This window comes from Centroberyx affinis, unplaced genomic scaffold (assembly GCF_046629955.1).
Source record: "Centroberyx affinis isolate AG114_WGS23_722 - 3 ecotype Tasmania unplaced genomic scaffold, CSIRO-AGI_Caff_v1 ptg000297l_1, whole genome shotgun sequence".
In the NCBI taxonomy this organism is placed as follows: Eukaryota; Metazoa; Chordata; class Actinopteri; order Beryciformes; family Berycidae; genus Centroberyx; species Centroberyx affinis.
In genome coordinates, this window is record NW_027278975.1 from 667,944 (window position 1) to 692,330 (window position 24,387).

Consider the following 24,387-nt stretch of genomic DNA (forward strand, 5'->3'; position numbering starts at 1 on the left):
TGCACGTCCTCCCATTTAGAGTGATAAAAGAGCGATTCAGACAGACCTTCCTTCAGTTCCAGAGGAAAACAAAGCTATTAAGGATGGAGACTGGCATGGCCTCATACAGAGAACAGACTGCGGGAAGGTTTCCTCCCCCGGCCGAGAGACGAGAGGGCAGCCAAGCTCACCCTGAACCCACCTGGCCCTGCGTGACATTAGGGTTAGAGTCACACTGCGAGGCCCGACGTGGCAATACATCACGCAGCCACCGCTCACCCGAGGGGAACCGGGCCGGTGTTGGGCGAGGACAGCTGGAGGACATCGTGGGAGGGAGGGAGGGGGAGGACAAGGGATATGAGGGAAGGGGGAGGCAGGAAAGATGGCTGCCAAAAGGCACACAGGGTGAGACGGGAAGCGGCCACTCTCTCTCTCTCGGTTTCCTGTTAGGAAGAGCATGAAGGGTCGCAAGGAGAACATCAACAACTCGGGGCCTAGAAGCGGTTACACATACAGCAGTAAATTACAGCAGGAGACAGCAGAATGAGGAGCAGCGAGGGGGGTTTCAGCCTCTCTGTGAACAAGACTTCCCGAACAGGGCCATGTGATTCCCGTGTTGTCGTGACCTCTGCTCTATCCGCGCGGTCCCAGCTCATTAACCCCATACAATCCCTCCATAGGAATGCAAATACTTGACAGGATTTATGACGAGCTCTATCCTCTTTCTGCAGGGTTGCGTGTGAAAACTGAGTAGGAGAGGGGAATGTCCAAATAGGCGAGAGCATCTTACATTTTTACCTTTCTGTTTGGTCTGTAGCTGCTGTGGAGTGCTTGGCCCTCGCCTCACATTAATTACACTGAAGAAATTTGACTGCCAAGCACCCGTCCCTTAGAGCCCACTGAACTGTTTATAGAAAATCTTTCGGCTGAGCACATTTCATGCATCGGGCTCCATCAGAACTCTCATGAACAATTAACAGGACTAATAGGCTTTCAAAGAGAGATACTGTTTATCTTTCCTCACCAAAGTTGAGAGTTTAAATTGATGTCTGGGAATAAAACATCTCCGCATGTTCAAATATTTATAAAGCTGGTGTTAAACTCGCCGCTGAGCAAGACTGCTGGAGCTGTACCACTATTGATCGAGCCAGATGCATGCAGCCCCGCAGAGAGAGAGAGAGAGAGAGTGTTAAACCTAATGCATCCCACAGGAGACACAGTGATAAAGGCTTGCAATGTGTGGCTCGCCATCACAGAGCTTTCCATCGCCTCACTAAGTATGGAGGAAATCAATGGACAAGTGATTGTCAGGAAATTAAATAAAGAGCTATTTTCCAAAATGCTAGGTAGGCTATCCATTTTTGGGGAAAAAAATCATTAACTTCATTAAATTCATCAGTTAATATGTCTAAAATATAGAGATCTTTTGAGGTGTAATTTGATTTCAAATTGTGGTGGTGATCATTTTGTAAGACAGCGCCACATTTTGTCATACTTTGCAACGAAGCTCTACAAATAGTGAATCCCTCGACTGAGCTCATCAAACTTTGAACAGATGGGAGGAATGTCTGTTAATCACTTAGAAAATAAAGCAGCAAATGAGGGAGTTTGCTAAAGACAAGGGCAGTTGATGTAGAAAGTGGAGCGGTGAGTATAAATATAGAATTGAAAGCGATTCACAGGTAGCCTGCTGCACACAGCCTCAACAGACTAACAGCACAGAGGGCCTACCAACAACGAGCAAAGAGAGGTAGCTGATCTTTAACGATTGATGTTTTGGTCTGCAGACAAGATAGAGGAAAGTAGAGAAAGCCTGTGAGCGGGTCTGTGGGTGAAACTGGCTGAGCAGAGAAAGTTGTGTATGGGTGACTGACTGGAGAGGTGAGCGAGACCAGCAGCTGCCTCTCTGAGCAGTCGTGTGTGTGTGAGAGAGAGAGAGAGAGTGTGTGTACGTGCGTGTATGTCTGAGCAAAGGTCCTCAGCAGCAGCAACAGCAGCTCCAAATGAAATTAGCCGTCAAGCCGAGTCCTTTAGCACAGTCTGCAGCAGAGACTCAAGGTCAGGCCCGCCGATTCTGCTGATGCATTTTATTCTCTGGAGCCAGCGCCGGGCTGCTGGACGAGGGGGTTACCGCTGCCCACCCCCACCCCCCCCCCACCCCCCCCCCCCCCCCACCCCCCCGCTCGTCCCCCACACCCATTCATCCTGCACGCACGCTTACATCCCTCCATTATCACCCCGGTCCTCCCTGGCAGGGGAGTGTGCATTTACCCGTTAAATTAAGTGGGGGAAGGAGGGGGGAAGGAGGGGGGGACGGGCCTCGCCGGAGAGCCTGGATACCCTTGCTGACGTGCGGCAGGGAGATGGATGGGCTAAGGTGTCCTGATTTCCCATGTGACTACAGTAATTGTGTTATAATGGAGGTGGGAGCTGAGTGGCCATCAGCAGAGGGACAGAGGTACACAGCTCCCGGTTCCGCCTCCCCCTCCTTCTCCGTGCAGACTAGTGGAGTGCAGACTGACACAGCAATGGAAGCGCAGTTCACATGCATGTAGCCCTAGAGAGCCGTACAGTCTGATATACAGTATACAGCTTGTTGAGATGAGGATTTTACTAGCATGTCTACCTCTGCAGGTTAGGTTTTCTGTAGTTCCTGAAAAGTTTGGGACAATTGGGAGATGCAAGGTTTTTAGCCGACAGCGTCAATATGCAACTTTTTGCTTTGAGGCAGGAAGTGTATTGTTAGTCCCGCCCTCCTCCACCTCAATTGGTCAAGTTCCCTCCCCAGCACCTGTCACTCATCTTGATGAGCCGTCTACCTTTAAATGACATCCAGCCTGAGGCTGAGGTAACCAGTATCTGTAAAGCCACCACAGGCAAAGAAGAGGCTGAACACAGACAATTTGTAGTAAAAAAAAAACCAATGTTGATATTCACCATGTTTTAGAACAAGACTTGTCTGACGCATAGCTTCACTGTTCTTTCTTTTGGTACTGCGTTGTTGTTGCTTTCACTTCCTGTGCTGTGGCTATAGCCTCACTTTGACAGCCACAACCAGCTCACCACAGCAAATGGTGTACACACAATAAACAACCCCCAACCTTTGTTTAAAAGCCAATGTCAGGCACATGGGGGGATTTAGGCATGTACACACAGGGTCACAGATATTGACTGGTAATGTATAATATAAATGTATAATATATCCCATGTATTTATTATTTTAATGTAAAAAAACAGTTTTGATAGATTTTGTAGCTTTAAATAAATTTCAATAATTTGAATCTGTCATCGTATCAACAAAAGCAGACGGTGACTTTCATTTTAACTGAATTATGTATGTTGTGATGTTATGATTTCCATTTTTCTCTTGTCTGACCACATCTTCCCTCCCTCCTGTCCTTTCTCCTTAGGCACCATGCGGCCGGTGCAGAGGAACTTCTACGAGCCATCGTCCGCCCCGGGGAAGGGCGTGGTGTGGGAGTGGGAGAACGACAACGGCTCCTGGACGCCCTATGACATGGAGATCTGCGTGACCATCCAGAACGCCTACGAGAAGCAGCACCCCTGGCTGGACCTGACCTCTCTGGGCTTCTGCTACCTCATCGACTTCAACAGCATGGCCCAGACCAACAGGCAGAGCCAGCGCAAGCGACGGCTGCGTCGACGGATGGACTTGGCCTACCCGCTCATCATGGGCTCCATCCCCAAGTCCCAGTCCTGGCCCGTGGGGGCCAGCTCCGGCCAGCCCTGCTCCTGCCAGCAATGCATCCTGGTCAACAGCACGAGGGCCGCCTCCAACGCCATTCTGGCTTCTCAGCGCCGTAAGCTGTACGGAGGGGCGGCGGGCAACCCGGGGGCTCCGGGGACGCTGACAGTGGTGCGGCAAAGCAACACCTTCGCCGGAACCTCCCTCTGGTCCCCGTCGTCCAGCTCCGCCGGCACCAACAACAATAACATAAGCGTGGGAGGCGGACAAGCCAAAGCAGAACAGGTGCAGTCGCCGCTGTCCGGTGCCAACTTCCCCTGTTCCCCCGTGATGCCGTCCCTTTCATCCGCCCATGGCCACCATGCTCTCACCATCAACGGACAGAACAACCTGAACCGTCCAGGCACCCAGCGCATTTCCATGGGCGCTGCCAGAGGGACCATCCCACCAGGGTAATGATGTTTTGCAAGCACAATTGTGCATTTCCCCCATTTTCTAATTTTCGATTTTCCGGAGTCTGCAATAGCCCGTTACTTCTCATGGTGCTGGTGTAATGCTCAGATTCAGTTGAATTTGCAGTTCGGCTGAGGCAACAGTGAACAGGAATGGGAGGATATAAAAAGAAAAGAGACAATCTCCCTCTCTGCTTGTCTGCTTGCTTCACAAAGCTTCAGCCTGCATGTGTCTGGTGTATTGTATCTCTCTCTCTCTCTCTCTCTCTCTCTCTCTCTCTCTCTCTCTCTCTCCCTCTCAATCTGCCCTCTGCCGATTTACGACTGCTCTTGTTAACGGGTTGATCAATGGATCTGCAGAGAAAGCTCCAGGTTGACTGCTGCTCACCCTTTCTAGCAAGATTCGCCTTTTGCCTGACATTTTAGCGAGGAAGAGTCCTTCTCTCCCACATGTGTGTCTGCCACGGCGTTCCTCGATAATGAGCTTATGTTGGCCCCAATACCCGTGAAATACTGCAGCTCTTCCGGTTCAATCTGGTGCCTCTGCTTTCAACTAGTTTGTTACCACCAGACTACGCCGTGGCTGTCGTGTCATGACGTGAAAAAAAGCGCGATGTAGAGCGGCGGACTATCTGGAAGTTGTCTATGTCTTTGTTTACGCGTGTGTGTGTGTGTGTCTGTGGTCGGAGGAGCGGTACATGTGAAGGCGCGCTCTGGTGTAGCTGTGGAAACCTATTTGCCATGGAGGGAGAGCTCCACTGGGGAAGAATGAATAATGGATCAAGGAAAAATGGGAGCTTCAGCAGAGCGCTCTGACCTGAGAGCGATTCAGTGAAGGGAACCGAGGAGAAGAAGTGTGTCTAGCGCCGTAACCGATACCTCAGTCCCTATCCTGCTTTCTTTACTAAAATAAACCCTCTGCTGATCTAATTTGATTCCATTTTGCTCTCACTGCTCATGGGGAGAGACACAGTTACTGTATGTTTGAATAATACTGTCCTTCACCCAGGCACACACGCTTTCACTTTGCCTGGCCTAATTCTGTTTTACTGTATGGATGTGTCCCATGTATTTGCTCGCATGACCTTGTTGTAGGGAAATTGTTGTGATGTGTGTGTGTGTGTGTGAATGTATGTGCGACAGAGAGAGAGAGAGAGAGAGAGAGAGAGAGAGAGAGAGAGAGAGAGAGAGTAGGGAAGGAGTGATTCTGGGACGTTCTGCTGTATTTTCAGTGAAATGACAGAGCGAGAGAGAAAGACAGCTCGAGAGAAAGAGAGACAGAGGAAGCGAGAGGGGGTGAGGTGGAGTACATCAGTTCCCAGGCGAGTGGCTCGACGCACAGGATGAGTGTGGTTAACACACACACACACACAGCAGGACACGAGAGCTGACAAACACACGCTGAAACGTGAACTCCCTCGCACATTCCCACGAGCGCGCTGCAGACAGATAACAGAGGAACCCACACAGAATGTAAAACATCAGATCTGTTTTTTCACACGCCCACACCCTAATATTGCTCGCGTTAGGTACAAATAAGGTATTTGGCAGGCTGCAGCTTGTTTACATGAGTTCTCACTGCTGCTTTACATACACGCAACACCCTGATATAGGTCTATTTCTGCTCAATTGATGTAAAAAAAGCTTAAAAAAAATCTGTCATATGATTGATTTCAGCTTTGCATAGGCAAACACACTACAGTATGTGCTTTTATTACCCATGTATCATTGACGATGAAGGCTGCAGTTCAAATATTGATCTTTTTGCCGTCTCAATAAACCACTGGTTGTGGGCTGGGGGGGAGGTGGGTCTAGCGGCGTGACTCTGCTCAGGCACAGTGTTGCGTGGATAAATATTAGAAGTGGCACCATCTGCTGGTTTGTGTCAACACATCAGTTTATCTTATTACCAGGGCGACGCGGCTCACTATATCACCACCTGCCTTTACGTTTTATCTGCTATGAACAGAAGAGGTGTGGGCTGTGAAGCAAGGTCATATATGGTTACAGCAGATGCATGCTGCGACAGATGTGCTGCTCGACTGATCAGACTGTTGCACATGTCAAGATCAGGATATAAGGCTCGCTGTATCTTATCTTGTTACGTTTCATCTTACTGTGTAACATGACAGGCGAACAGACAGATTCATGGGTTGAATGAACAGAGAGGGTGTTATAAAACAAGGTCTCCATTTGGGGATTGTATTTTAGCTCTTTCTTTGCCAATCAAACCACTTCCTCTTGTGCACTTCCTCAACGCACGTCCGTGTTAAACAGACTGTGCTGCATGTCTTCAGACAGAGAATGATACTTTTACTTTCTGTGCGTAGCCAATAGACATGGCGACAAAGGAGGAAAATGAGGGGTAAGTGAAGAAGAAGTCCTTTCTTCTTCAGACGAAAATAATGAGCTAGCGAGCGGCGCGCGTTTGCACGTGCACGCCGTTATATTGGCCGTGTTTACGTGCTCCGGTCTCTTTGTGTTAAGACCGCGAGCCTGAGTTTTAACCGGAGGGCTGTGTTTCAGGCGCAGAGATCATTATCCCTGTGTGGGCCGCTACACTGCTCTGCTCCGGAGCTCTCCATTAGATCGAATTAATAGAGACATTAATGAATAAATCATGAGAGCTCATCTGGACCAAACTGATGCAATTTGGGGATGCTTGGTGTCATTATTGCTTATTTTGGGGGTATTTCAGGTGCGTTGTCAAGTGCGTTACCCCTGTTCTAATCCCCCTTGGCGTAGCCTGGGGTAGGGTTTGCCTCTGCCTCTCGCTACCCACATCAATATGCAATTAAGCACTTCTGGAGTTCTCTCCCTCTCCCACCCCCTCTCCCTCCTCTCACTGTCTTTATGGTGCATGATAAACAGATGAGGAGATATTAGTACTCCGTCAGCACTTTTCTAACTAGGCCTAATGTGGTTTCTCTATTTGGGGAATCACATCGCTCTCAATCTGATTAAGTCCTGGAGGCAGGCTGGAGACTCCCTCCGGGATGGAGGGATGATACTGAGCAGAAGATAGAAAAGGGACGGTGGGGTGGAGGTAGAGCTCGACCTTTATGCCGTTTGGGTTAGGTATGTAGGGCTGAATTATTTCTCTCTTAATTGCATGGTTTTAGGTCAGAAATGAAATGAGCTGAACGATGCCGCTATGGGCTATTCATCATCAGAAATGTATTTTCTACTTTTGGGATTCAGTCGGGTGTGCTTTCATAAAAAGCTACACCCGTATATTCCTCGGGCTCGTTTCAGGTTTGGACACAACTTTCAAATTTTAATGCCCGTGTCCCCTAGGAGGAGGAGGGGAGATGGACAGAGGAGAGCGAACAAGTGAACACAGGTCAGGAGGAAGAGAATAATGAGAGTTGGCAGGGCGAAAGAAATGCAGAGGTGACTAGGTCCGGTCCGGCTCGCTGAGTCGGCCCTGTCCAAATTGAAATGCTGGAACACCGCTGTTGTAACGGACAGGCAAAAGATCTGCGGTTGTTTACACAGATGATAAGGTATAATCGCCCATCAGATCGGAGCGCTGGCCGACGTATCCTATTGTTCAGCATCATCAGATACTCTCTGCATTGATTTCTTAGCATAGCAATGACAGTTAAGTAATGGCATTGGATTTGGATGTGCTTCTTGATCTTTAACAGGGATGATGATTATGTTTGAATGATTATGCATGAGAGAGAGAGAGAGAGAGAGAGAGAGAGAGAGAGTGGATAAAGTTAAAGCGTTTTTTCCATGCAAGGCATCCAGTTGTAGGGATTGTCAGTAGATCTCTAGTGTGAGGAGATGGTTTGTGGGTCAGTGGGTGTCACTAGTAGCCCCTGGCTTGAGCCCCAGACCTCGACAGGCAGCCAGGACAGGGTCAGTGCCTGCAGAGGGGGACATTTCTACAAAACAAGTCAAGAGTAAAGAGCTTGTGCAGAAGGAGAGGGAGGGCAGATGCTGCAAACAGGCTGCAGGCTGGTTAATAGTTTAAAGGTTTCTGGTTTAAGTGCACAGTAGTAAGATTTTATGTAGTGTAGGTATTGGAAACTAGCTACCATACTAGCAACAAATACTGAGATGCAACGCAATGGGAAATTGCTTGCAAGATAGTGATCTTCCATAACTGCTGCTTCTTATTTCGGTTGGTTGTGGAATCACACAGTGTGCAGCTGTTTCATCAAGATTGCATATTTATTATGCAATACACGCTGGTATCCTAAGATGTGCTGTTGTTGAGACCTTTGCTAGAATTGGGATAAATAAACCCATAAGCAGTCCATAAATAGCAATAAAGATCAAAGCAGTCCTAATTCATGTTATGTTACAGATCCATGAGAAGATCTTCTGTACTGTATGTGCATACGTGTGTGTAGTGTGTGCAGATTGTGTACAAGGGAATAAGGCGGTGCTAAGGGCTCTTATGGTTTGTGGCCCCTTTTTTTCTCGTAATGAAAATGAGTTGTTTGATCACAACGCTCTCCATGAAAAGCCTAAATTATACATGCACTCATACAGGGAGGCAGTAAACCATCTAGCTCGTGGTGCATTTGATTTGATTTAAGTGCATGTTTAAATAAAGGGAGGAACTCTCCCAGTGGGGAGCAGCTAATTTGTTTTCGTTGAGAATACTAGATTGCCTGCTTGAGCTGATCAGTTGTTCTTCAGGAAACAACTCCAGGATGACTTCTCGCTGCTTCTCGTGTTTAACTTGTTGGAACTTGTAATTACAATGTGAATTTGTTTTCCCAGTCTGCAGGTTGTATTTAAATCTGACATGACGTGAATGCGGCGTTAGACATTTCAGTACACTAAAGTCACATAAGTCAAGCTGTTTATCATGACTGCACATCACTGTGGTCTTGCATCTGTTTTGTTCATCAATGAGCCGTTCTGACACACATCTGTCTGACACACACGTATCTGTGGTCCACTGGTCCAAGGCCCTGTGTACCGCCAGTCCCTAGGAGATGTGATAAGGCACATGAACCCCAGCCAGGACTCTTGGCCTTTGGTTATTGTGCTCAGCTTACTGAAGGGCTCCCCTGGCACAGGAGCAGAAGCCGTCGCTAATATCAAAGCAGTCTCTCGGTGGGGATTTGGGAGACGCCGAGGAGCTACAGGGCCAAAGACCTCAGTCACTTCATGGTCAGAGAGCAGAGGGATTCAAGTGTGTGTGTGTGTGTGTGTGTGTGTGTGTGTATGCATGTGTGTGTGTGTTTGAGAAGCCAAGATAATTTGTGAATGACTGAGTGAGCAAACTTGTGTCCTGAAGACTCAAAAGTCAAGATTTGACTTTGACTTGAAAATTGGATTTTTTTTGGGGTGTTCCGGCTGTTTGGCATGCAAATTGCATCTAATGTGATTTTCCTAAAGTTTCTTTGCTGGATTGTAATAATCTAAGTTAAGTTTTAATACACTCAACTTTTCTATCAGTTGACTTGACTCACTTTTCTGTTGGCAAATTGACTTGACTTAGCTTGTTACAGTGGGGCTTGACACTTATTTGTGACTGGAAAGTTGGTCCCAGTCCTGCTGCTCCACGCTCCATGCAGCCCCGCTGTGGGATGTTGCTTGAGTTGAGGCTCCAGTCTTCTGAGAAGGGACTTACTGACTTACATGCTCATTTTAATGACCCAAGTGCTTTTGTCCGCTCTGCTCTAGAGGTCTTTAAGTGTACGCAAGTCAACTGCCTTTGTCCTCTGTGTTTGGTGTGCGTGCCAGCCTTTCCAAATGTCATTCTGAATCAGGCTCTGCTGCACTGCTTTGTACATGAGTCAAGCTGTCTCATCTCATTGCAGTTGTCTGTGTCTCTGTGGCAGAGCACACATGACAGTTTAACTTCAGCTACTGTTCTCAGTTTTCCTGTTGTGGCATAATAGGCAGTGGTTCTCATCCTGGGTCATTTGCTGTTCAGTTTGGAGGTCATGAGATGATTTAAAGAGTGTGAAAAAATATGTTTCTGTTTTACAACAACTAAAAAGACCCAACATATTACCTTTTCATGAGCTTTGGAACAAAAATAATAAGAATAATAAAACATGTTTCCTCTGGACATCCTCCATTATAAATAAATCAAATAAATACTAATTAAATAGCCTCCAAAGGGAAAATTAAAATCATTGTTTGGTGTCGTACTTCAACATTCTGTGCCTGCACATCTGTGTTGGTGGATCACATTTATTTTCAAGAAATTAAAATGATGAAGAAGCCGATATCTCACTTTCCAGGAGGAGAATAACTCAAAAGCACATAGAATTGTCTACTTGCGCTGACTTTCTTGCAACACAAACAGGCCTGTTGTGCAGTGAGCATCTCTTTAGGCTGGTTGTGATGTGAACAATGCTGTACACCTTGAATAGACAAACAATGGCCACTTCACCTCTTTTAACTTAATGTATTTAATGAAATCACCTATAACTATAGGTGATTTCATGGTGCAGCCAGGCTAGCATGGTGCAGCTTTTTGTTTGAGTTTTTCATGTCGATGATCTCGCTGATTTGCAGCCTCCCACCACTGACAAGATGTGTGCAAAACAAATTCTTTGATGATTTGTTTTAGTTGGCTTTATTTCGCACATCGAAAGGTATAGACCAAAAAAACTTTAGATCTTACTCAATAAAGTACCAGAAGTCATCTAAAAAGTAATCAGTAATTGGTAAACTTGGCAAAATGATAGTAATCACATCGCCAACTGGTTACCTTTCTTTGAAATCCATCCATTCATGAGGTAATGAAAATATCTTGGTAGGATAATGATTTTGAAACGATCCTGTTCATGACTCACTAAGTACATTTTTACATGATGTTGTTATATCCAAAGCCACAGCATCAAAAGACAAGACCATCTTCTCTTTCTTCCCTTAGGGTTCCAGCCCTTCCTGTAAAGAACCTGACTGGATCTGGACCAGTGCACCCAGCGCTAGCAGGTTAGACAACACCTGCTGTTCAGCAGCTGCTTGGAGTCCAGGCTTGGGTTATTATTTTTGTTAAAGGTTTCTGGACAGGAGAGCATTTCTTTGTGGTGAAATATTACATACAGGTTTACGTACGGGTTTACCTGTCTCTTAGCTTGACCCATTTATAATCATTACTTTCCATTCTCCTGCGTGTGTGTATGTGCCAGGTATGACAGGGATCCTGATGTGTGCGGCAGGTCTGCCAGTGTGTCTGACTCGGGCCCCCAAGCCCATACTGCACCCACCGCCCATCAACAAGAGTGACATGAAGCCTGTGCCAGGGGTCAACGGCATCCGCCGCAAGACCAAGAAGAAGCACCTCCGGAGAGGTAGGATGGAGGGGATGGGAGGGGCATGGGGATGGAGGAGGAGAGGAGAGGATCATGGAGATGGAGGAGGAGAGGATCATGGGGATGGAGGGGAAGGGGAGACAAGAAGAGGGAAGGGGAGAGAAGAGTGTTTGAAATTGGCTAATGTGAAAACCAAGAAGTGGAGACACCACTACTGTATTTGTATAGCGTTTTAGTGGATAAATGAAAAACGCATTGAGGAGAGAAATCGACCAGCCACCGTCAGTGAACAGACTTTCTCCGTCTTGCCAAGCTTTGCAAGATGTTTCAGTATGGTATTGGCCTCACTCGTCTGCAAATCTGTTGTTTAGCACTGAGACAAAACCATTTTAGGACACAAATCGGCTAAAGCAATTTGTTGTGGTGATCAAGGGGCCTTAAGTGTTCTTTTAAATGCCTCTGTTAATGGGGAAAGCCCCCCTGTACCTATCAAGACGACACTGTAAAATATAATAATGACAGCTAGGACAGAATTATGAGTAAATGCAGTTACTTTAACAATGTTATGGACCTGACAGTGCATGGAGATTGACAGAGGCTGTTGGAAAGAAACGTAATTAACAAGAGACTATTGTACTGAGCCGGTCTGATAGGGGATCCGTTGTTGTGTTGGATGGCTTAGGGCTTAAATAAGTGCTGGTCGATGGATGCCGTGGAAACCGCTGGCCTCCCAAGGGAGTCGTTGTGCTAATTGATCAGCAAGGCTGTTGGGTCTGCAGCCCCGCACCACGCTTGTCCTCTCAGTCGGCCCCTTCTCTCACAGCTCGCCATTATTGTACACACAAGACTTACGGGCGAGCGTTGTGCGGAGATGACACTGTGGATTGATGAATGAGGCTGCAGCCAAACGTGCAACCTGTGTGTGCACTCTGCAGAGCGAGTCAGGGAGAGAGAGGGAGAGAGAGAGAGAGAGAGAGAGAGAGAGAGAGAGAGAGAGAGAGAGAGAGAGCTGTGAGGGGAATGGATAAGTGGTTTGCATGTGCAGAGAGAGAGGAGAGAGAGATTTGGGCTTATCCTGTTCTGCTTTCTGCTCAGAAAAAGGCCAGAGAGGCTTTTGATCCGGCTAATGAAGCCATCAAAGAGCAACAGCGGAAAATGCATAATTGAGTCTCCTCTCTCTCTCTCTCTCTCTCTCTCTCTCTCTCTCTCTCTCTCTCTCTCTCTCTCTGTCTCCTCCTCCTCTCTCCGTTCGCTCTCCTCTTCCCTCGGTCTATCTCTTCATACCTCCCTCTCTCTCTCTCTCCCTCCTCGCTTTCTCCTACCCTTCATTACTCTCCATTTTTTCGCTCACTTTCTATCTCTCTCTCGCCTGCCCTCCCTCCCTCTATTCTCTGGCTGCTCCTCAAATGAACAAACAAAAGCTCCGGGGGAAGAGAGGTTGCCTGTAAGCGTATTAGGGGTGTAAGCTGTGGGTGTGCTCTCAGCCATGCTAGCCTGGTTGCACACGGGGATTATCAGAGTGTGTGGGGATGGCTCGTTGTTATGTGTCAGTTTGAAGGTGACCTCCTCCTCAACATCACACACTCGCATACTGTATTCACACACATAGACACGCATGAGGAAACACACACACACACTCAGCCTCATCAGAATCAAGTGAGGCTGCAGTTACAGCCTGGGCACTTAGAGGCCAGCAGAGTGGTTGGATGAGGCTGCTGTTGAAACTGATGGGCGTTTGTCGTCCATAGAGATCTAGTCATTATTCTGTAGTGTTCAAAGGACAAACAAGTATCATCCAAGTGCTTCGTCTTGCCTTTTTCATATTTCTTTGTTTGTGTGTCTGGTAAGTGGTAAGTTTGACTTTTCTGTGACGGTCATCTCATCCATCTTATGTTTTGTTTCATCACAAGGGAAAAACCCAGAGGATGTGGTGCGGAGATACACAGAGAAGATTAAAGTTGTCCCAGATGAGGTAGGAAAAAGACACACACACACACACACACACAGCTAAGGCGAGTTTTGTGTCCAAAGTTGCACCAATGCACACGGTCACACGCTTACAGAGAGATAGTCTGAATGCTTTGATGTCCTTACCAGGTGTTAAAGCATCTTAAATAGTCAGTCATGCAGAATGGCAGCTGAAGTGTTGTGGTACAATCTTCCAGGACTGTACCATCTGCATGGAGAGGCTGGTCATGTCGTCAGGCTATGAAGGCGTCCTGCAGCACAAAGGCATCAAGCCAGAGCTGGTGGGCAAGCTTGGCAAGTGTGGGCACATGTACCATCTGCTGTGCCTGGTGGCCATGTACAACAATGGCAATAAGGTGGGTAAAAGCTTGTGAGCCAGACGTTGTTATGGTGTCATTCTAGGATGAAATGATACACTTGTGATGTCTTACAGCTTGACTGGATTGCATGGCACTGGCAGATGAGCAGGCCTCAATATTGTTCTACATAGATGGAGATTTTATACAGTCTTACCAGACATGCCAATCTACCTATTGGCAGCTATAACTTTATAGAATCTTTCTGAATTAGTTCAGTTCAGTCCAATTTAAGTAAATTCTGTTCAGTTCAATTCAAAGCCATGGTGCCATGAAATATAAATGCACTTATTGCCAAAGCAACACTAACAAATAAATTCAATTAGCAAGAATCACATGTGGCATTTACAACAATATATGGTCCAGTAACATAAAAAAGGACCTAAGATCTGCATTCCCAACATTTTTTTGGTTAAACTAATTGTTAATGGTAATGTTAATATCATCTTATTGTGTTATTAATGCCACATCATACACCATATATGTTTTTATTTCTTCTTAAATCCAGGATGGGAGTCTCCAGTGCCCGACATGCAAGGCCATCTATGGGGAGAAAACGGGCACGCAGCCTCCTGGGAAGATGGAGTACCACGTCATCCCCCACTGCCTGCCTGGCTACCCAGACTCCAAGACCATCCGCATCGTCTACGACATTCCTGCCGGCATCCAGGTCAGGACCGCCTCGTTTCACAAAACCCACCATGCTGCCTTTGTCCCCTGATCCACTGTCTCTCCTCTCTAAATCGGTGCCTTTCTACCACAGTTATCTTGTTAAGTTTGACTGACAGTTATACGCACATGAAGGTGAGGTGTTGGGGCAGAGCAAGTCACTGTAAAAATAAAAACTAGAGCAGGTGCAGCAGGAGCTGACAGTGTTTTGATCCGATGAGGTTCTTTGTCAGGTGAACATAGTGTAAAATGTCCCAGCTAGCTCCATTTACATAGAAAACATCTCTGTCAACAGTAACATAAACTCTGCATATCCTGCCCCAAAATGGCTGAATGCTGAACATAGATGTCATCCATATTTGCCTGGCTTACTCCCTAACTACTTAAAAATGTGAAGAATTATGTCAAACATAGGGGCGTCCTGGTGGCTCCCTTCACTATAAACAGTCTAAATGTCAAAATGCACTCTAATAAAGTCGAAATGGCAGAGATAGGTGAAGTCAGATGGTTGACAGCATCAACATATCAGATGTTGCTACAGCAACACAAATCATAGGGGTGAAACACAGCCAAGGCTACAGCATTGACCACTTTTGAATCAACACAATGAAATTCACCTTAATCCCATGTCAGCCATTTTGAATTTATAGCACATGAGCGGTTGGAAACTCTACCCAGAAGATTGGCATATATAAAGCTAGCATTCTTTCAACACACAAGTGAAGTCTTCAGATAGACCAAACAGTTACCAAATTAGCTAGCAACCTCAGAACAGGGAACTACAACAACCCCTTGAATTTAGCAGGGAATTAAGTTAGCTACTAGTTTGGTACCTTGGCTAGATTCTGGTTTCTAGGTATACTGGCCCAAATATATTGAAAAAGAAAATGAAATATGAACCAATATCTATATTTTTGAGATCCACTTGTTTCTAATGCGATTTTCAGTGGGGAATCTGTGAAATGATGTTTGTCCAATTTCCAGTGTTTGTATGTGTACGTCTTGGTACACAACAGTATAGACAGAGCTGAGCTGTACTAGCTCTTAATTGGGTAGAGTTTCCCACCCCGAGTGTGGTGTAAGTTCAAAACAGCCTCGGTCTTGACCTTACTCAGGGTTTTACAGGGTCTACAGTATACCTGAAGGAAAAAGAGTAAAAAACCTGCACATCCTGCATGTAAACATGTACCAGACAAAAAAACAGAACATAGTGGATAGAGTCCACACACTGCATAGCTCCCGAAGGTGTATTTCTTTAACACCACTAAGTGATGCTTGGAGCTGTCACGACTCTATCTACTATCTACAGTACACCTGAGCCACAATTTCATTCTCTGAGAGAGAGCACAGCTTGCTTCCTCTCCTTACAGTCAGGAGGCAGGAAGTGGGCGGAGGAGAGGAGAGCGCCGCATATTTCATTCTGACTGCAGAGCCGAGCTTTAATAGAGTCAATAAACTGACCTTTTCCACCAGAGGAGCAGGCTTAGTCTCCCAGGGGAGAGAGACTACCAGGGCCACCTGACCACTCAACGCTGCAGCTCAGCACAGCACAATGCAGCGATGGCCACGGGACATTTCAATGACCCTCCTCTCACTCCTCAATCCACACCATAAACATCATGTCTGACAGTTTTAGTCTGGTTTAGAAAGGAGGAAATGAGACTGCGCTGTGGATCAAAACACTGTGATGGACTGCAGCAGAATGATATTAGAGAAGATTAGAGTCAAAATCAAGTGAATGTGAATCAGAATCACAGGAATTTGATTGGGTGACATTGCTGCAGAACTGACAACTTACAGAGCAAGACATATTATAGACAGTAGACTATACACATCACTCTACATGTATACATTTAGCATTCTTTTGCTGTTTGCATTCAAGCAACATCATATACAGTATAGCTGCAGCTGTAGAGGAAGTGTAGTGAGTAGATGAGTACAGTGCAGCCTGTTAGTAAAAAAAAACAAAAAACATATAAAGACATATTGAGATTTAATTAAGTCGGAGAGTGTTTTTTATATTCTAGCTTTGAAAGCAAGGTTGTTGAATATTTGAAGTAGCACATCTCTCAAATGACACATGATTTTACAAAGGGCCAATGCGAGCAGCGTGAGCAATAGAAGCCGGTCCTGTGGGTGCTGTTGACATTTTCTGTGCAATTAAGTTCTAATTGAAAAAGAAGGAAGAGTTGTGACTGTGTTTGTTCTTGACATTTTCACCAGACCACTGAGCACCCGAACCCGGGGAAGAAGTTCAGCGCTCGAGGGTTCCCTCGGCACTGCTACCTCCCCGACAACGACAAAGGCAGGAAGGTAAGCTTTGATGCTGGTCCGAGAGACCGTGGTCCAACACCCGACGCTCAGCAAGCATTAAAAATAATGCTGGATAGTTGTTTTATGCATAGATTTCCTTTTTTTCCAGAAGGGTACTTTCTTCAACCTATGCTGTAGATACTATTTCTGTTTCTATCAATGATTCAGCTTGTGTGGTGAGGCGTGGCACCGTGCCATGGAGCGAGCTCAGGCATGCCTTGAGATTTTGCTCCACGTTACAGAAGTTAGCGTTAAAAAAACATATTACATTTACCTCATTAACATTCATCTTTATGAGCTTGTAATCAAACCTGTTTCTCCAAGGTAATGCAACTTGAGCTGAGTTCAGCAGCTTGTTTTGTTTGTTTGTTCTTTTATGATCACACATGGATTTATGTGTCTTATTGTTTCTTCAGTAAGTAGTTAAGTAACATTTTAATCATTGTTTGTTACTAATTTAAAAAATATAATTTATTACTCCCTGTGAACAGTAATTTGTAACACTAAATTGTTACACTACACAATTCAGTGGCCTGTGAATTATCAGGGTAAACAAACAGCGTTGATGTCTAATGTTCTTGTCATCCTTTGGTTTGATAAAAATCAAAGTAGTGATTTTTATCAAACCAATCTTTCCACCCACAGTAAATAAAGAAAATCTGCCATTTATCATCTAAATTAGGATAATTCAACTTTAATATGATATTCAGAAGGGGTCAAAACACAAGTAAGAACTAAGTTGTTGCACTACTCATTACTGGGAAAAGTAATTATTGTCAAGTGTTACCACCCAAACTAGGTCACCAAGGTTTGCTTCCTTCCTGCTTGCCGTAGAGGATGGTAACTCCCTCCCTCTCCCCTCCTCTGTGTCTCCAGGTCCTGAAGCTGCTGATCATGGCCTGGGACCGACGCCTCATCTTCACCATCGGCACGTCCAGCACCACGGGCGAGTCGGACACGGTGGTGTGGAACGAGATCCACCACAAGACGGAGTTCGGCTCCAACCTGACGGGCCACGGCTACCCCGACCCCAACTACCTGGACAACGTTCTGACGGAGCTGTCGGCCCAGGGGGTGGGTGAGGACAACCTGAAGGACTGAGGGCCGGCCGAGCTGGCGAACAGGACCACCACCCCCCCTCGCCCCGTCTCCCAGAGCGGGGCCACTGCATGACGGGCCAACATGCAGCCGACAACTGTCTTTTACACCCCCACACCCAAAACAGACCCTGCAGATATGTTGGCACAAGAGCAATGGAAATAAAACAAATGACATGGTTATGATCAATGTTTTGATTCAGTAATACTGTTATTTGCATTACTTAAAACCTTAAACCTAAGATTCCCCCCCTGCCGTCTATGGAGCCATGCCCTGAGCATGTGTGTTGTTGCCAAATTTTCTAATAGGGTTAAGGAATGTAAAGACACGGTGAGATTTTCTATCTTGATGTCATTAGCTGCAGGTAAATGGTCTGTAAATCCCTTTTAGATTACATACTGAACCTATTCCTCTGCACTTGGGGGGGGAAGTTATGAGCGGTCCAAGGCATCAGAAGGGATATTTGTAAATGCTGACCTCCAAATTGCATGGCCCAGACTAACGCTGTGTAATGAATGTTGAGCGCGTAGCTGCGACTGCAAGGAGAAATGGAATTTGAAGTCTATTATATTTAATGACATATCTATGTATTAAACAATAGGGCAAGGTGTTGACGGTCTCAGTTGTTGCTGGATATTGTGTCGAGAGAAATTGAGGAGAATTTCAATATGTGGAATTTATTCAAATTTAATAATTGTCGTCCCCTGTGTTCTCTAATTGTCTTGAAAAGCAGAGAAGTCATTATTGTTCTCATGACACTGGTTTGGTGATTTTGAAGGACAGGTGGCTTTTAGTAACTAATGATCAGTAGATCTGAGTGTGATGAGACGGTGATGTGGTTGTAAGGTTGCACTGGGCGTCTCTGATTGGCCATCATGGCATTTTCCAGTGATACTATTGGTCAGTCTATTTTGTAATGCATGTATTCGGTTCCAGAGAGCTAAAGGCTATGAAATATTAGTGTTTCATGATAAGTGTGTGATGTATGGCTAACCTTGTGGACTGTCTATGAAAGGAAACATGAAATGGGTTAAACAAGCATCTTACCAGTCAGTTTGATGCTTGTTAAGAACTGGAAAGGCTGAGCTGGTGAAGCAGGATCCGCTGCCTTCCAAGGTTAAACTCATTTGTTTTGTTGACACACTGATGACGCTGACCTCTGTGAATATAAAGCCGGCGTTATTATTCTCCCGTTGGACGAGACCCAGGTGTTGGCGCGATCCATCACGCTCACCGTACACAGGGGTGAGCGTGCGTACGCATGCTCTGAGGCATTAATATGCCGGGTTGAAGTCCTTGAACAGAAAAGCTGAACACGCTTCCCAGAGAGCAGCGTCCCTCTTTCAAAGACCAACAGTTTTCCCTCGGAGATCCATCTTAGGCAGCGCTGCCCTCGCGCCCGCCTGTGATCTACAAGCCTCTTGTGGGCTTGTTTGGCGCTGGGCGGAGCGCCGGTCTCCGCTGCTCGATGCTGCAGCGGTGACACATCCTCTCCTCTCTCACTGAAGGCTGTTAGGTCCGGTCCTGATGTAAGGCCTCGGCCCCGCTCTCCTCCTCCTCAGCAGCAAAGCGTTTCATTCTAGGAACCAGGCGATTGTTGCTCCAGTATGTAGTTGGATGTCGATGCTTCACTGGGAATTACTTCTCCCTTTGCTCTCCTCTTCCCCCCCCCCAGACTTTATGCCTGTGAGCTAAAGAATTTCTGATGGTCCTCGGTGGAAATCTGCTTTACCCTAAGATTAAAGATAACAGAGTGCTGCAAATTATCCATAAATATATCGGATGAATTTTAATGAGCTGAGATGTTGGTAATCCAAAGGATGTTGATGTTGAGGTTCATAGCGTGGGCGCCCACTTGTGGGTTTAATTTGCTGACTATTTGGGAGTGAATCATAGTCTTCCATAGCACTTTGAGGCAACAGTTTTCTTTAATCCTTTCATTTTTAGGAAAATGTCTTAAATTGTATTGGCAACAATATCTGTTGTTTTTTTAAGTTGATGTTTATAAACTGGCTTGTAATGCTTTGAAAAATATATATAATATACATTTGCAGATGTGATATACCTTTAAATTCAAGCTCAATTTGAGTCTATGGTGTAAGTTTAATTTATTTTTATACTCTTCTATATAGAAAATATAAAGACATCGAATTGCCCACATATCTATACACAGGCACATATTAACATGAATACATCAAATCTGGCAAAGATTCATTTGTCAGTATGTCAGGGACTGTTGAAATATGTATGACATGTTATGGACGTCTTATATTACCAGTAGTCTTAGCGTATGCTGCTGTCGTTACCTTAATGTAGAATCTGTGTAGTTGATCCCCTGAGGGATTCCAATAAATACAGTAAGTGTGTCTTTATTATTGGTGGGGGAGCTTTAGCAGCATGAAGATGGCTGTTCCCCCAAATGGGCCATTTATCTTTTGTACTTCTCCAGAACCCAGGAGTGGATACAGTCAGCAATCCTTGGCCTGGGTCAAATAGCACCTGCAAATAATTCTTGGGAGTTTGTTTTATCTGATTGGAGCAGCAGATGGGTGGGATTTACCTCAGCAGGAACATTCAGAGAGAGAGATGAGCTCTCAATTATAGATAAGTACACTGAATTGAATTATTTTAAACGACTTTCCTATGGTTTCTGGTACTCGATGTATTGTCCTTTGTGCCAAACTCCAGCTGTCTGGCACCTACTGTACGCAGGCTAAAACTAACCATTAGAACTATCTGTAACTGCGATTTGGCCCAGGTCTGAAAAACAGTTGTCATTTTTGCCTGTTCCATTTCAAGTTTTCTCCTTCAAACTTTTTGACACCCTTTATATGGGACAGCAAGACAGAATGCTTCCAACCTATCAGGGAATTTTCCATTCTAAGTGAAGTTTCATGAAATAGAGAAATACAAATGTTTGCTCCTTCAGCTTTTGCTTTCCATGTGTCAAACTAGTGGTATGAATGGTGCAGGCCCTTTAGACCTTTCAGGTGTGTACAGTTACATGGTCGGGAAAGAATGATGAACACAACATGTTTGTCTGATTTAGGAAGAGAGATGGTGTTTATGCAATTTACTATATGTAAGAACTAATATGTAATTTATGTGTAGCAAGAAGGACGCTTTTGTTTTTGTTGGGAAAATGACAATGGATGTGTTTTCTTTATGGGGCACCTACCTCCACGTTTCTAAACCAGGGGGGTGCGATCCAAGGCTGTTCAAAGGCTCTGTATTGGAAGACATATATATATTTTTGATGTCTTTTTTTGAATAATGATTGTCTTCAACTGAACTCTCACATAACATTGTTATATTCTTCTTATTAAGATACATTCCATACTATTTTCCATAGCATATTTTGATTAGAAGTGGGATATGGGATGAAATTGTCCTAACATATGAGGTATTTACTGTTGTACTCTCATAGTCTCCACTGCATACTGTACTTCTCTTTCTACAGTGATACCCTTTCATTTTGCGTGGATATACTGTGTGTTTGTATTTGTCTGTGTGTGTGAATGTGTGCCGAGTGTGTGTCCAGTACACAAATCTTAGGTTCATGTCCTTTAAAGATACAGTAATGTTCTCCTAGAGGTGCATGTTAACCAAAACTTGAGCAGGTCTATTGACAATGCATAGCTTTTGTGTATGAAAAACATCATTGCTTCTTTAGAAACATCACCCAGGTCTTCTGGTTTGATTAGCACTGTGGTCTGCATCATACTCCAATTAGTTCAAAAGACTTCTCTCTTTATAGGGTTTGATTTACACAGATGAGGACGAGATAGCGTTTTGCTGCTCTCCTCACTCTTTTGGCAACATGCGAAACATCTGAATGTTTTGCATTTTAAGTGCCCATTTTCATTGACATTTTTAAGCCATGATTTTGTGGTTTAACTTTCATTTCTCTTCAGCAATGTCTACATATTGCTATTTAAAAATGGTTCACAAAGAGAAATTGAGACAAACTAAAAGCAAGACATAGAGAGACATTGATAAAACTATAAAGGGCTTCTTAATCTATCGGTCTTTATTGAATTGTGATGACCTCGTTGCATGTTTGTGTGTTTCTTGTGGAAAAATAAATGTGCCCTCGACAGGGGTAGTTTGTTTGACCTTTCGTCTCCTTGGTTCTTCCTCCTTTCTTCCCTTGGCGGCATGTCCTCCTTCATTTAGCTCCAGCGTTTCCTTCTCCCCAGGCAGCTCTGTACTCTGCACCTCGTTATATGGATATAAATGAGCTTTGCCGGAGCTGTGGAGTGCAGCAGAAACAGTTCTCACTGGCAGTAAATTTGCTTTATGGTCATTTTCTGTCACTAGCTGCTGGATGTTGGTGCTGTGTGGAGAGAGCTGTGGTTGTGGCTCTGTGCAGGCGCTCCACTGCATACTGAAGCAGCCTGCCCAGCGTCCTCCAAGGCCTGCGGGGGGAGCAGCTTGTTGGCCCGTCACGCTGCTGACCAAGTAGCTCAGGGATCAGTCACCTCTCCCAGTACTGGCACCCAAACCCCCCTCCTGCACCCTGTCCCGCCTCTCCCCTCTTGTCTCTAATGAGAGAGTTAGCAGGGGGAGTCTGCTGCATCACTGCAGGTACGTCTCATTAGCATTTAAATAAGGCTAGGAGGAGGAAGGGCCCTTCCTTAAATATGCATCTAATAAGAATGGTGCAGGCCTGTTTGTGAGCATCATGTCTGGCATGATTTAACATGATTTTTCAGGGCCTGTTGGAGTCCTGTTGGATTGTAAAATCTGTGGTTACGATGGTTAGATTAAATTATTCATTTGAAAAAAAAGGGGCGGTGCGGTAACCATGACAGTGCAGGGCTGTTCTGGGATCTGTCAGACACGTAATGAGATTTCCTGTATTTCCATATGAATATCATTGCCCACGCTGAGTCAGGCCTTCCGCTTTAACACTAGCCTGGAGGGGAATGGACAGAACAGGACAGCAAATGTGATAGTGATACTCTTAATGAATTTCTATGTTGATTCAAATCCAATTAAATGGAAGGGAATAAACTCTTTTAACACTGAATTATTTTAAAGTGGCATTTTTGTTGTTGTTCTGGGCACAAATGAACACCAGGCAAGAGTTGAAACAAGAGTTTAGTGAATAATACAGTTGTGTTCAGTTCACAGTAACAATCCACTTTGAACAAGCCGTCATTTTGTATCGGCAAAATAAAATACAGGCAATTTTTTTTTCCATAATAACAGCCCTCATTCGGGGGAATATCAAGTTCACAGGCGACAATCAATGTTCACTCTAGTTTTGAAAAGCTTGTGTTGTGGATCTGCAATGAGAAGATGGCAAATCAATAAAGCAAATTTTGGAATGCAGTGAATACAAAAAACATTTTAGAAATCAGTCTATATTAATATATTGATTGTCATGTCTGGCATGTCAACTATAATATTACACCCAAGGCAGTAGGAATATTTATTCCTCACCAATAAATATTCCATAGGTCTCCCTCTATGATGAAGACACTACAGTAGCTGTATCTGAATAAAGTCTAAACAGGAGTCTGACAGCGGCAGGCGGCCTGCTGCTGTCAGAGGCTATCAGAGAGATAACACATCTGACCGTTACAGTGAATGACCTTCTGTGTTATAGAGAGAAACACTGAACCCTAGCTGCTCTACAGCTGCCACAAATAGCTTTACAATGTGTGTATGTACAGGTCGTGTGTCTCAGGGATACGGAAAGAAAACAAATGACTAATGACTAATTGTAAGTAATATGGCGGTTGACTGCTCCAAAATTCCAAATTTGAACTTTTAAAAACAAGTTTGGCATCTCCAACTTCGCCAATTTGTAATGGCACCAAAATCTCAAGATAAACAAAAATGTAAACTGTTCAAACAGCTGCATCTAATATAATTGGTACTCTCTATATTTTCAGAGTTCTAAACTTGGTTGATCCTGTAAAGGTAGGAGGGGCATTATATTGGTAGCAGGTAAATATTACCCATATCACTGTTGGAATGGCTACAACAACATATCCTCAACTGCAAGGACATTTTCAGTATGCAAATTATATCAGAACCAAACGTCTGAGTTGAAACCCACTGGCAATAGCACCAAACAAAAGCAACACAAATTTTTGTATCCAGTGCCCATGGCAACAATTAAAAAACAGTATTCTAATAGGAACGTCAGCTTCCTGCGCAGGCAGCATTGTACTGTAGCATGTCCACCAGTGCTTTAACATGACTCAGGGTGTTACAGACAGCGGCGTGACCTACAAATGGAATGTCATTGCTACATTGCGGCTGTGGTGACAAGCTGAATTAAGAAAAATGCCATATAAATACAAAACGTTGATAAAAGCAATATCAAAACACCATACATTCAGGTACTGTAGATTACACTACAACGAGCTGATTGCATAAAAATGTGTGACCGAGGTCCCGCACAGTATCACAAAATATAAAAGCTTCTTTTTTCACATTTCACAACAAGTGGATGCAGGACATGCAACAGACTGCTGATTATCTACATAACAATATTAATCAAGTCAGATCATGCTTTGATATCACTCAGCCCTCTTTTTACGTCAAGTAGCATCATCTGTCCCCACTGTTGAAGTTGGTGGCACACCAAAAGT

General features: G+C 44.9%; 1 protein-coding gene across 2 annotated transcripts in view; it reads left to right on the forward strand.

Moving 5' to 3' along the window:
• dtx1 (deltex 1, E3 ubiquitin ligase) overlaps window positions 1–21,894 on the forward strand; it is a 39,850-nt gene extending 17,956 nt beyond the window's left edge. For both annotated transcript variants that reach the window (XM_071515026.1, XM_071515027.1), the window contains exons 3-10: window positions 3,390–4,137; window positions 10,994–11,055; window positions 11,253–11,414; window positions 13,286–13,347; window positions 13,541–13,699; window positions 14,208–14,369; window positions 16,592–16,681; window positions 17,558–21,894. In XM_071515026.1, the coding sequence (XP_071371127.1) occupies window positions 3,390–4,137; window positions 10,994–11,055; window positions 11,253–11,414; window positions 13,286–13,347; window positions 13,541–13,699; window positions 14,208–14,369; window positions 16,592–16,681; window positions 17,558–17,782 (1,670 nt within the window). In that variant the 3' untranslated portion in view covers window positions 17,783–21,894. The remainder of the gene's footprint in view (window positions 1–3,389; window positions 4,138–10,993; window positions 11,056–11,252; window positions 11,415–13,285; window positions 13,348–13,540; window positions 13,700–14,207; window positions 14,370–16,591; window positions 16,682–17,557) is intronic.
• The last annotated feature ends 2,493 nt before the right edge of the window (window positions 21,895–24,387 follow it).